The 12,373-nt window shown below is 33.9% G+C and overlaps 5 protein-coding genes and 1 long non-coding RNA gene across 6 annotated transcripts; 2 read left to right on the top strand and 4 right to left on the bottom strand.

The window, feature by feature from the left end:
* The first annotated feature begins 36 nt into the window (after positions 1–36).
* LOC100637413 (uncharacterized) lies at positions 37–2,005 on the top strand. Its single transcript, XM_003385200.2, has 8 exons — positions 37–60; positions 120–179; positions 226–288; positions 1,206–1,292; positions 1,335–1,406; positions 1,460–1,508; positions 1,562–1,709; positions 1,764–2,005. Exons 2-8 carry the CDS (start codon positions 129–131, stop codon positions 1,921–1,923), a joined length of 630 nt encoding a protein of 209 aa, XP_003385248.1. The 5' UTR covers positions 37–60; positions 120–128; the 3' UTR covers positions 1,924–2,005.
* Positions 1,921–2,667, bottom strand: LOC100641461 (28S ribosomal protein S14, mitochondrial-like). The gene has a single exon (XM_003385229.3). The coding sequence runs from the start codon at positions 2,453–2,455 to the stop codon at positions 2,003–2,005; it is 453 nt and encodes a 150-aa protein (XP_003385277.2). The 5' UTR covers positions 2,456–2,667; the 3' UTR covers positions 1,921–2,002.
* LOC100637288 (alternative oxidase, mitochondrial-like) lies at positions 2,084–5,752 on the bottom strand. Its single transcript, XM_003385199.3, has 8 exons — positions 5,558–5,752; positions 4,721–4,854; positions 4,386–4,449; positions 4,074–4,296; positions 3,735–3,827; positions 3,574–3,686; positions 3,448–3,525; positions 2,084–2,680 (listed from the first exon to the last, which is right to left on the bottom strand). The coding sequence occupies exons 1-8, from the start codon at positions 5,651–5,653 to the stop codon at positions 2,555–2,557; spliced, it is 927 nt and encodes a 308-aa protein (XP_003385247.1). The 5' UTR covers positions 5,654–5,752; the 3' UTR covers positions 2,084–2,554.
* A 78-nt stretch (positions 5,753–5,830) lies between these two features.
* Positions 5,831–9,731, bottom strand: LOC100641333 (TRAF3-interacting protein 1-like). The gene is made up of 13 exons (XM_011404567.2): positions 9,501–9,731; positions 9,385–9,453; positions 9,281–9,329; positions 9,118–9,230; positions 8,250–8,326; positions 8,083–8,200; positions 7,930–7,992; positions 7,605–7,873; positions 7,140–7,226; positions 6,710–7,082; positions 6,575–6,660; positions 6,454–6,523; positions 5,831–6,010 (listed from the first exon to the last, which is right to left on the bottom strand). The coding sequence occupies exons 1-13, from the start codon at positions 9,636–9,638 to the stop codon at positions 5,924–5,926; spliced, it is 1,599 nt and encodes a 532-aa protein (XP_011402869.1). The 5' UTR covers positions 9,639–9,731; the 3' UTR covers positions 5,831–5,923.
* Positions 9,704–11,496, top strand: LOC100641208 (HSPB1-associated protein 1-like). Its single transcript, XM_003385228.3, has 6 exons — positions 9,704–10,507; positions 10,558–10,659; positions 10,712–10,759; positions 10,803–10,856; positions 10,917–11,305; positions 11,360–11,496. Exons 1-5 carry the CDS (start codon positions 9,740–9,742, stop codon positions 11,076–11,078), a joined length of 1,134 nt encoding a protein of 377 aa, XP_003385276.1. The 5' UTR covers positions 9,704–9,739; the 3' UTR covers positions 11,079–11,305; positions 11,360–11,496.
* Positions 11,497–11,852: 356 nt separating this feature from the next.
* Positions 11,853–12,318, bottom strand: LOC109580965 (uncharacterized). The gene is made up of 3 exons (XR_002184452.1): positions 12,268–12,318; positions 12,154–12,213; positions 11,853–12,101 (listed from the first exon to the last, which is right to left on the bottom strand). It is a non-coding gene; the product is annotated as an uncharacterized LOC109580965 (long non-coding RNA).
* Between the last annotated feature and the right edge of the window lie 55 nt (positions 12,319–12,373).

The following is a 12,373-nucleotide window of genomic DNA, read 5'->3' as shown; positions in this document are numbered from 1 at the left end:
GTTCTGCCCACGCGTAAATGTGTGGGCGTTTGATAGTAACACTTTCCAAAAGAGAAGGTGGTAAGCTTGGTTGCTTCTCATAATAAACTGGTTCTTTCTTGTCTCTGTTTCTGTAATAGGCTAACATTATGAACTTCAGTGGATGGCTGGAGAAGAGAGGCGGCCAGGATGCTACTAAAGTAATGCGTCGTGAGTATTACTTTGTGATACTTCTTACTTGCATAGGGCTGGAAGAAAAGGTGGTGTACTCTCAGTGACAACACTTTCAAGTACTTTAAGAATGACTCGGTAAGTGTTAAGCTATCCAGTATTTGTGTTAAAACAACTGTGTGTATGAGATATTAAATTAACATGTGAATGTGATGAAAAGGGAATCTGTATGACTACTTCAAGGAAGCCACTGCAATGAGTAATGGTATACTTCACTTTTACTTCATGACACTTCTTATTAAAATATGACAGATTCTTAGCTGGAGTTTGCTTTTACCCCAGATAACCAATTTGTTTGTTGTTGATTTAGCAGGTAGTTATGCAGTTTCAGTTGACATTTTTGACTTCTTTTATTACAATCAAGAAGTCAATTAAAGTTTTTGATACCGTAAGGCAAGCCCTGCTTTATACTGTGGCAGCATTTACCATAACTACCTTTGTTACAGTTACCACCATGGGATTAACACAATTATATAAACAACAGTGTTGATGATAGTGACCTTAGCATAATTAAAAACATTCATCAGTAAACAAAGCCTTATGATTGTATTTCTGTAACATTAAAAAGCAGCAAGAATAGCTTTAAAAGCTAGATCAGTGTTATAGCTATAATTCTATAAATCGATTAAAACCCATGTTCATTTTGCCATTCTCTCCCAAAATGAACAATATTATTGACAGTTTAATCTTGTGTAACTTGATTATAATCTAGAAACTTTTATTATAATTTTGGTTATTATCCAGAGATATCCAGCTCCAACTGAATGTAAGCAAACTTAAGATAATTTAGATCTATAGTACTAGACATAGTTGCAAATGTCTTGGGACTTGGGAGAAGGAATCGTAAATCGAAATAGTACAGATTATACTCTTTCTATTATAATGCATGCTAGACAGAGATGGCAAATTCTGAGAGCTGCCCTTTTAAGGAATGTGTTTTGCCAGTAGTTGCATGCTTTTGGCTGGCAATGCTATCATTATTTGTTTCTTTTTAGGACAGTTCTCCTGCTGGCATTATATACTGTGAAGACATTGATGAAGTAGCCATTCATGTACAAGAAGTTCAGAAAGATATTTCGAAAGTATAGAACTAATATTTCAAGCATTAATGATAATTGTTGCAGCATGGTTTTACATTCAAGATTGTAACTAAAGGACGAACTTATTTATTTAATGCAGTTTCTAATGCTAAAAGGGTGAGTACAATGTGTCATCCTCGATCACTGATCAGTATCCACACTCCTTATAGGACGAATGGATAAAAGCAATTCAAGACCTTATTTCAGCACATAAGGAAGGTACACACTATAATTTAAATGAGCTCCATTATATCATTGTTGTCGTACAATAGAACCACAGACCCCAACATTACTCTACACAACTGTAGAGATATTTTGTGGTCAAAAGCCAGCCATAAGAGTCAATGGAGATATCTCAACTGAACTAATGATGCAGTTAAACAGTAGTACCACAAAAACAATCCAGGATGATAGAGGATGGTAAATCTTGCAATAATCCTTTTATAATTAATTCATATTGTACATAATCTATAGGTTTGCTGAACTTTCCACCACTCATACAACAATATTAAACTTATTTAATCAACATGGATGGAGTCTCATGACAGCATTTGCCTGTAGCTCTGTTCCTTCCAATTCAACAACAGCAGCTCACTCTGATATGATGATACTCACAAAACCAAACTACAAATAATATTTTAACATTTTTAATAATATAATTTTTAAATTTTTGTTGCAATAAATAGTTATCATAGTCTGGATTGATCGTTAATCTACCACATTGATCTTTTGAGTCCTGGTATTAATCCTGCATCAGCATATTGTTTAAACTTGTGCCTGCAAACTTTATACTGTGTAACAATACCCCTAGACCGATCAGTCATAGTACAACGCTTACGAACACGAGTCATGCAACTGTCTTTTGGAAGTGCAGCTAAATCTGCCTTAGCTTTTTGTAATACTTGGACAGGCAGCATATTCGACTTCTTAATCACCCTCAGTCTGAGCCTGTGATCAGCATACTCAGCAACCATTCTCCTCCTCTTCATGTCTCTCCTTCCCCATTTCTTTAGCCACGTGACGTTACCAGCAACACCACTGCAAGAGCGTACAGTATTGTTCCAAGGGCTCTGAGATAATAGTCCACCACAGGAAGGCAAGAGCTTGGCGAAGGACCCACTACAAAATCGAGTAAACAGCTCCATTTTGACCGCCATCTTAATCATTATGGGGGTTAAAAAAAGAAATCAATTCCACCAAAAAAATAATGAAAAGATGATGAAAAAATAAATAATGACGAGTAAAAATGAATTCAAAAGTTTTGATTATTTCCCAGGTTCAAATGGATTCTGTTTATCCATGTCCATAGATGAAAGAGTATGATTGACCTCACAATGATGAGCTTCGTCAGCTCTTATTGCTAGTATCACATCTCTCATCATAGCTCCTTCCTACAATTAAAAATGGAGTACAATTAAATTTGACAAAATATCATAATACTATACAGGTTTTTTTTAAATCACAATAAAAAATCTTTCATTTTTATGATTTTCTTATAAATACATACCATACAAAATGATTTATTGGCGAGGAATTAATATTGGCAATTGGCGGTTTCATGAAGAAATTGCCAATACAAAATCCGTCATTTTGTTACAAACTGAGCATGCTTAATGGCACATGGCACAAAATTGTCAATATAAAATTCGCCAATTTATTTCCAAAGGAAAATTCGCTAAATATTACTCCCACCAATAAATCATCTTGTATGGTACATGTTCTTATGTTGTGTAACAAGTTTGAGCTGATTCGAATCAAAATTGAATTTTTTTACAAATTTTTAAAGTTATTCAAAACTCTCGCCAAAGTCCCTGTATTATAGTAGATAATAGTACAGGGTCTTAGGCTAAATTTGCCAAAAATTAGCAGGAGAGAAATTTTCATTTTTATAATTTTTTCTGATACATATACATGTTCTTTATGTTGTGTAGAATGTTTGAGCTGATCCCAACCAAATCAGATTTTTTATGAACTTTAAAAGTTGTTCTAAAATGATCCAAATGCTATGTACTGTATTGTAGTTCTTGTCTGCTCATGAAGCATAGTGTTTGACTCACTTAGCAAGTTAACACACTTGGTGGGAAACACTGGTTGTATATTATTTAGTGTGCATGTCATAGCAGGATTTTTAAAACTACAGATCACAAAATAAACTCACTGGTAGCTGCCAGTATTTTTGAGAAATTGAAGGAGCAGCTGTTTTAGCCCAAACTTTCAAATCCCCTCTATCAATACACTATAGACAAAGAATCCATTATTCTATTATATTGAACTAACAAGTTACCTCTAAACAATGCGTATAAGTCTTGACAGCTTCTTCTTCCAGATACCCAACAAACCTATGACAAAACTTGGGACTGATAATATAGGCAGCTGAAAACAATGTCACAAATATTCCTATTAAAAAAATACAATATGACTTATGAAATCATTAATTCAAAATACCTTGAGCACCAATGACAGCAAATCTAAAAAGGAAGCCAGGTTTCCTTAATACAAGCGCTGTTAGTAAATGCATCCTTTCATTCTCAGCTTCCTCTGAAAAATTATTGACTCCATCAAAACAGTATTTTAATAAATTTTAGTATAGTATAAGTGGTTTTTTTCGAGGGTTGCAAATTTCTTCCTGATTTGCGAAAATAAAATCCGTGAAAGTTAATTCAATAAAGTACCGCATGGCACACATGGTAGAATTAGCAAAATTACCATCCACAAATTGGAATTTTAGTAGATTTCGTGAAATTATAATTCCCTTAAAAAACCACTTATATGATACCACATTACCTAGTAGCGTATGTATCCAGCCATGATCTCTTTGAAGATATCTCAATGATCTCAAGTGTCTCAGCATGGCAGCAATCATTCCTGGGACGCCTGCCACAGTCTCGAGAAATATTATCCTAGTTAGCCATTTCTTCTCATTAAGTGTCCCACGAAATTTACCAATATAATAACCAGAAAACACATCAAAGAAGAATCTCAGTGTCTGAACAGATGCATATGCTGCCTGTAAAACAAATTAAGATTCAAAAAATAATGAAAACAATGTTTTAGGAATTTTTATACTAAAGTGATTCTTAAACTACATGTAATTACCTTGTCTACAAATAAAGAAGGTTTTACATGAGTGATGGTTACTTCATTGAGTTCACTTTCAGTCCTATACATAAGTAATAGCATTAAACAACGAACCACAACCTGTTTACTATGTGATGATCACTTTCATTGCCAAGTGTGTTATTTATACAACATGCTACACTATAGAGACACAAATGTAGGAGGAAATAGGATATGATGCAAGACTGCAATCATATTAAGTCATAAAAAGCCAGACTCTTCATTATAGTCTAAAGTACAATTAACACTTAATACTCATTATTACAATATCAAAGTACAAATTGTTCATGGATTACTTGCATATTTATACATACCAGATTGGATGGGGGAGGGTATATGGTTTCTCTTGCATCACCATTTTGATATGAGCTGAGAGAGGATGAACTACTGAGCTTCTTTTAAAGTGAGGCGCCTTTTCTTCTGGCTCGTTGCTAGATGCTGAAAAGGCCTATTATAAGAATAAATTAGAAATATTTTATAAGGCCAACAAATAATACCACCAAATAAAAGGAAATATTACCCAGGAAGCAGAAAGGAAGAGTATCGTTACATTAGCACAATACAAAAACAATCACAGAAATAGCAAACAATAAGAAATTGAATGAATAACATGAAGTGTGCCACAACTTGATATAATAATTTATTTAATCAATGCTTTGCCTCTAATAACAAGCATAAGTATTATTGATTGCTATTAATTTTAATTAACTACTGAGTACTCTTAGTTTCATTTTATGGGCTCAATTAATAAAACAAATTGGATACCGTATAGCAGGAAATTTTGGAAGGGCTAAAATTTGGCGAATTGCTAAACTTTGGTGATTGGCGGATTTTTAATTTGGTGAATATATTGCCACATACCATTGAGCATGCATATAATGGCTCAAAATGGCAGATTTGTATTTTGGCAAATGGCTATCAAAATGCCAAATTCGTCAAATTTAATCCCCTCCAAAATTTCCTGCTATACGGTAATCAGTCCCACAACGGACATTAATCACATTATACCAAGCCACATACCCACACCTACATGATTTACATGTACTCCATAACACAATCATTAGCTAATAACATTTTGTCATGGCAGGCTTTCATAAAATTATATAAATTTTCTCCATAAAAATTATGATAATGATTATATAATCACTTACCCTAACTGATCTGTGACATTTCCCTGCACTGATGAATCTCGTATAAATGAAATTCCCTTGCCTTGAGTTGCTTCTCAGCCACACTGACGTAGCCATTTTATCAAGACGGCACAAAGATATTTCAAGTTTCCAAAGAAATGACTTGGATGCTTCGTGACAGTTTTGCTTGTATCTTACTATCTGTGACCCACTACCCGCCTCTTTTTATAACCTGTTTAATAACTTTATTGTGGAATGTATTCATGATGCAAGCATAGGTACGAATTGCACAGACTTAAATTTCCGTTGGAGGGTCAAAAGTGCAAGTTAATAATTATGATTATCAATTATTATTATTATTTTGTTTATAATTAATTTGTGTATGGTTCAATGCGAGTTCAAAGATAAAAGCATTTGTTGAATTCTCTGATCATTGTCCAGTATTGTTGCTTTACTTGCACTGATTAGATCATACTACAAATCAAGATTAAAAATACATTATTAATCGTTTTAAAAAGATAATTTTGTGAAATAACTACATTTAAAGACAGCCCACAAAATTATATTGTTCATTCTCCAATATGCAGTGTTAAATTTAGCACACAGACTCTATATTTATACTTTGTAGCTTCAAATTTTTGTCAGTCAAAATTTTAGTTAAAATTGTTCAAATTAATAATTATTATTTAGATCTATCATCAAAAATTTTTCTACGGTTCACATATTGTAGGTATAAATTTTGCCAAAATTTAAATATCTATGGTCAAACAAACACCATTGACGAAGTTTTTACTGACAAAAATTTGGGGCTACATTTATACAATAGTGTAAGAGGAAGTGCTCTGGAAAGGTTATAAAAATCACTGCTACAAATGAATTCAACTAATGATAAGTGCTGCCTGAAATGCAAAGCATACCTGTTCATCTATCTTTGCACTTAATTCTGCTAGCTGCTCCTTCAAGGGAGTTAGCTCATCTTCTGTAATCCTATCAAGATAAGCATGCTACACATACTTGTGATTAATTTTTAAAATATACTTTTCTTCTCTTCTTAAGGTTTCAGCATATTGAGAGTTTTCCTTCTTCCACATTTCCAACTCTTGTTCCATACTATCAAGGTCTTCCTGTGAAATCAAACAATTACTTTTATTACAACAATTCTCAAGTTCTTACCTGTACATAATCCATAATCTTTCCTAGGGGATTAGCTGTCTGTGATAAACTCTGTATTGAGCTTTGAAGTTTTGAGACCTCCTTCTCTATCAGTTCCCTCTCCCTCTTCCTCTGTGCTTCAGTGATAGTAACACTTCTTGGGCCTCCACCTTTCCCTTCATCTCCTCCAAATCTCTCCTTGGCAGCCATCAGAGTCTTAGTGAGAGCACCTTCTGGCTTGGACTGGGACTCAGACAAAGTTTCAGATGAAGGACCAAGAGGGATTTGATCTTGAACAATAAACTCTTCCTCCTCCTCCTCCTCTTCCTCTTCAGATTTTCCTTTTTGATCAAGTATAAGAGTAGGTACTTTTCTATCTTGCCCAGAGTTACTCCTGAGTTGGAGAGATGCAAAGGATCAATTAATTCAGACAAATGTTATTATATCATACCTAGAACTAGGTTCATCACTATCCATTACTTTCTTAATGACTCTTGGAGCTGGAGGGCGTGAGCTACTGGGACGTGTGGGCATTGGTCTATGTAAAATAAAACCAATACTAATAATAATATATGTAATGGCAATGTACATGCATGTACATACATGTAGCAAGCAAAATATTGGGAAAACTATCAAAAAAATCAAATGTCCTTAGTATGCAGAACATTTTAGGAAATCTGTGACAAATTTTTGTATTGCGGGCATTTCAAATTTTTTCTACTAAAAATGGCATGATGCATCCAATGCCTTATGCTATTGTCTGATAAAATATTTTTGAGCTTTCGATTGCATGTATAATTGTTGGCTACAGACTGACTTCATGATTTTCGTGTGAAAATTGCTGGGAGAATTTTAACGCTTTGGAGTCAATTCTGATCACAAAACCTTTGAGCTATGAGCATTAAACTTTACTTACACTAATCCATTTTGAGTTACGTTAGAAGGAGATGACGAGTTCTGAGGCTCATTGCTTGTATCATCACTAGTTTCAGTCTGACCAGGAGGAGGCTCTCTCTCGTGAGACTTTCTCTGCCCTTTTGCTGTTGATGGTCTGTCATTGACTTGAACTTGACTTCCAGAGCCTTCAGAAGACAATGCCTCCCCATCCTTTTCTCCTCCTCCTCCTCCTCCTTCTTTATTGCTTGCTGCAGCTTGTGAATCTCTTGACTTTCTCCTAGTGCCAGGCTAAGAAAAGATTATACCAAGCTGTCACTATTGATATAAAGAGAGGTAGTCATTACCCTATGCTGAGGTCTTTCTTGGTGAGGTACAGGATCAGGATGAGGCTCTGTTACAGTGTTTGTCTGTATAAAAAGAAATATTAGAATATAGACTGGACTTGAAGTAATACATGTACAGACAAAAAATAATTAAATCTTGTCATCATACTGCACCTCAATTTCATTTTCTTTATCATCCTCAGTTGCTGGTGTTGGTTGTGGTGCCTTGTCTTGTTGTGTTGTGTCACTTGCTTTCTTCTTTTCTGCTTTTTTCTTCACCTCTGTATCTTCTCTGTGTTACGCTCAAAATAAAGTGCAGAGTATCACAGTCTTTAACTAACCTCGCTGCTTTTTTGTCTGATGATGGACTTGACTTTTCTCCACTCAATACTTTTTGAACAGCATCAGTAGAATCAAGCTACATGCAAAGTTAACAATAAAAAGTACCTTTACACTCAGTGAAGAATTTTTAATGATCCAAATTATAAAAAACCAAAAGCAAAAATTGGTTCCAAAATCACCCCAAATTTTTATTAAATTTTACAACACACATTGATGTCCTTATATATGCTGTGTAGAAAGCTATAAGAGCTGTTTCCAACAAATAATTTTCAAGTTATGACCATTTTAAAAACGAGCCAATTATTTTTAGAAAAAAAGCATGCTTGTTAGCTTGAGCTGATTTCAAGAAGGTGAGCACTATGCCAAAATCCTGTAGGAAATCCTGACTTTATACATGCAATGTACATGAAATTTTTATTTATGAATTTACGCATGTAGATATAGTCTCACGTAGCCAGACTCTCCACCCCTTTTTGACATTTGGACATGGGTAATGAGTCTGGCTACACGAGACTAATGTACATGTATGTGCCTAAAAACACTGTTCTTACTCTACATAACTACCGTATAGTAGGAAATTTTGGAGAGACTAAAATTTGGCAAATTGTTAAATTTTGGTAATTGGCGAATTTTAATTTGACAAATTTATGGCCACGTACGTGTACCATTGAGCATGCATATAATGGCTCAAAATGGTGGATTTTTATTTTGACAAATGACTATCAAAAAGATAAAATTCGCCAAGTTTAATTCCCTCCAAAATTTCCCACTATACAGTATGTTATAACATACATGTACATGTATATGTAAATTTACATGTACATAGTGCACAATATATAATATACATGCAATTTTTATTAAATGTACCTTCTTTATAATAGCTGTTGCTATCATTTGTAATAATTCATTAGTTCTTTCAGCTTCTGCTCCAGCTATCATCTTTGATGGACGAGCTTTTGGAACTTTACCAGTAACAAAGCCTACAAGCAAATTAAGAATCATAATTTATTATAACTACGAGCATACTTACTGACTACATCAATTGCTTTTTGAAAGAAGTTTATTTTGTCATCACGACTCTAACAATTAAAAATAAAAAATGATTAGACAGTGTATGTACATGTATGTACATACCCAGTCTCCTTTGCCATCTAATTCTTTCCCAGAGTATAGTCCTTTAAAAAATCCACTTGTTCTAGATATCTACAAAGTGCTAGGCTTTATTTTCAATATTAGGATAAGAGACAAACCTCCATTATCATGTCATGAAGATACCTAAAGGGTGGTTTTGACAAGTGTTTTTCAGTAAGTGGCGGTTTCTTTATTATTTTCCCTAAAGTGTCCTGAGTCTTTTTGATAATCTTTGGATCTATTGTCGGCGCTGCCATTTCCTAACATCCACAGAAGGAGAGATTACTGAGAGGGAGAAGGAGCCCAAGTTTATCTGATGGGACAGTTGCTATGGTGATAATAACCACACCCACAAAAGATGGCGGCTAAACCATTGAATATTATAACACCAAGTGATGATTTACCTCCTCAGAAACTAAAGGAACTGGTATTGACGGAGCTGAAAGCCCCGACTGTATTTAAAGGATTTATTGGAGAGAAATGGGCCGAGGCGTTGACGTGGAGCCCACATGTTATGTCAGAGAAATTGAGTGATGTCCGTACAAGATTTAAAGTGTGTCCAAAAGTTGGTACATTACAACACAGAGAGATACTATCCACTACTGACGTTGTATATGAAACTCACTGTGAGTATGTTGATGCTTGCTTTTCGGATTTTAATAAATGGCTACAAACAGAAATTGAAGACGATGATGAAACTGTATGCCCTCCACCACAAAAGATCATTAAAAGTAATGATAAAAATCCTTTCTCATCAGTACCACGCTCTATTTACTGGGTATATGCAGATTATAAGTACATGAATGAATTATGTTCAGATCATTTGGATATCATTGATGCTGTGGACTGGAGTGTGTTTGGATTTGACACTAGAAATGGATTATCTTCTACACTTTGGATTGGAAGTGAAGGAGCCTCAACCCCTTGTCATTATGACACTTATGGATGCAATTTAGTAGCGCAGCTATGGGGCACTAAAGAATGGATATTGTTCTCTCCCAATGATGATCATAAATTATATCCAACTCGTGTTCCTTTTGAAGAATCAAGTGTGTTCAGTCGTGTTAACATAAAATCACCTCAAATCAATAAGTATTGTGATTTTCTCAAAGCAACACCATATAAGGTAAGGTATTACACATTAATAATAATTCCTAATTTTATTGCTTGATATAGGTAGTCCTTTCTCCTGGTGATGTTCTGTTTGTACCTCATCATTGGTGGCATTATGTTGAATGTCTAGAGCCTTCTCTATCAATCAACACGTGGATAGAGCTTGTATGAACAAGAAAGCAAGAAATGTCCCTAATTATTGTCAATTATCTTATAGGCTAGTGATAAAGAAGACAGGATCACAGAAGCTATAGCAAGACTACTGGTTAGTACATATAGTAATGTCTCTTAATTACAATCAAATTTAGGTGTCTAATGTTGTCACTACAGACAATAAAGATTCATTAGTCAATCCAAATGAGGTATTTTTTGTAAATGATTTATTTAATTTATACTCCCTAAAATCACTTTGTCACTTGCAGGTACTTTTTCCACTGGAAGATAATTTGACTTTATTGAACACAATACTAACAGATGGCAATGATGAACAGATTATTACAATATCAGATTTTATCAATATACTAACTAGTAAAGAAGTGTTGAGAGTAGTAAAGGATAAAGTCAATGCTTTTAATGTTTCTTAAATACTATAGGCTTAAAGACTAGATATACATGTACATGTAATTATAATGATAAGATTTATTGTCAAGACAGGCCAGTCATTAGCAGAAAGAGCTGATACTTTTATTAACTGTATAATGTCAGTAGTTGATGTGTCAGTGTCCTGATCAGTTTGAGGTGTTTCTAAATATTGTAATGAACAAGGGAAACATTGCTTTTGTGAGGACAGCTGAACTAATCTCTCAGTGTTGTAAGTTTATTATATTAAAGCATTATATAATTAGAGTACCGGTATCTTGTATAGTTAATAGAAAAGTACCTGAACAGTGTTGTACAAGCAATGAGAAGCAAATTAGACTATATTTGATAATTATTTTTACATGTTTCTTTTTTTTAATTTCTTTAACTTATTTCACAATAATATCTCTGTACTGCAATGGATGTGATCGGATTTATTATACTAGCGGGTGTGGTTATAGATCATGTGATCTGAATATGCCTTGTCCCAATAACTGGTTGGACTGTTAGTCCAGATATAGTACCATGTCAGGTACATGTATAATAGTAATAAAATGTCAATTTTCAATTATGTTACAACTTACAACCCTGTACATAGTTCAGAGTTTTTGGAGCAACTTAAAAAAAAATTCATAAAAAATCTCAAAAATTTCTGTGTATCAAAAATTAAAAATACATGTGTATAAAAAGACATATAAAATGCTTTTATTTGGTTTATTTCTTATATTTGTCCATTAGTGTATCAGCTAGTGCAATAGTTCTCAAAGTGTCTTCTTCTCTCAGTATATCTATGAATATACCAAACACTTTTCCATTCATACGAATAGAACTCAAAATGATGTGAAGTAATTCATCCATTTTGTCATTGTCAGTTTCTCTAGCAGTTATTTTCCTTTTCTCTCTTGAATTTACAATTTTGTGTTCCAGCAACTTGTCAACTAAGAAGTTGATATCAATCCCACAGTCCTTTATTGATGAAGTACATTCTGTCATTACTCTATGAGCAATATCAGATCTATATGTACTACCTATATATGCACACACATGCATTTAAATTCAGTGATTATAGTGTACTAATACCTTTTTCAGTCTCTCTCCTGGTGTGACAAGTACTAGCAGCAGAGATAGTAGGGCTAATTACTATAAATAATAATAATGTTAGACTGTATTTAGTTTTTAGTAGTATCAACTAACTGTTTAAAGTATGAGGAGAAAGGGGTGATCTACTGATGTAAGCAGGATCTATTTAGATGATGATAAAAATAATAGATATTGAACATTATGCAATACTATATACCTA

Source organism: Amphimedon queenslandica, unplaced genomic scaffold, assembly GCF_000090795.2.
Source record: "Amphimedon queenslandica unplaced genomic scaffold, v1.1 AMPQUscaffold_13470, whole genome shotgun sequence".
Taxonomy (NCBI): domain Eukaryota; kingdom Metazoa; phylum Porifera; class Demospongiae; order Haplosclerida; family Niphatidae; genus Amphimedon; species Amphimedon queenslandica.
The sequence above is the reverse complement of the archived record's forward strand: the minus strand, read 5'-3'. Positions and strand labels throughout refer to the sequence as shown.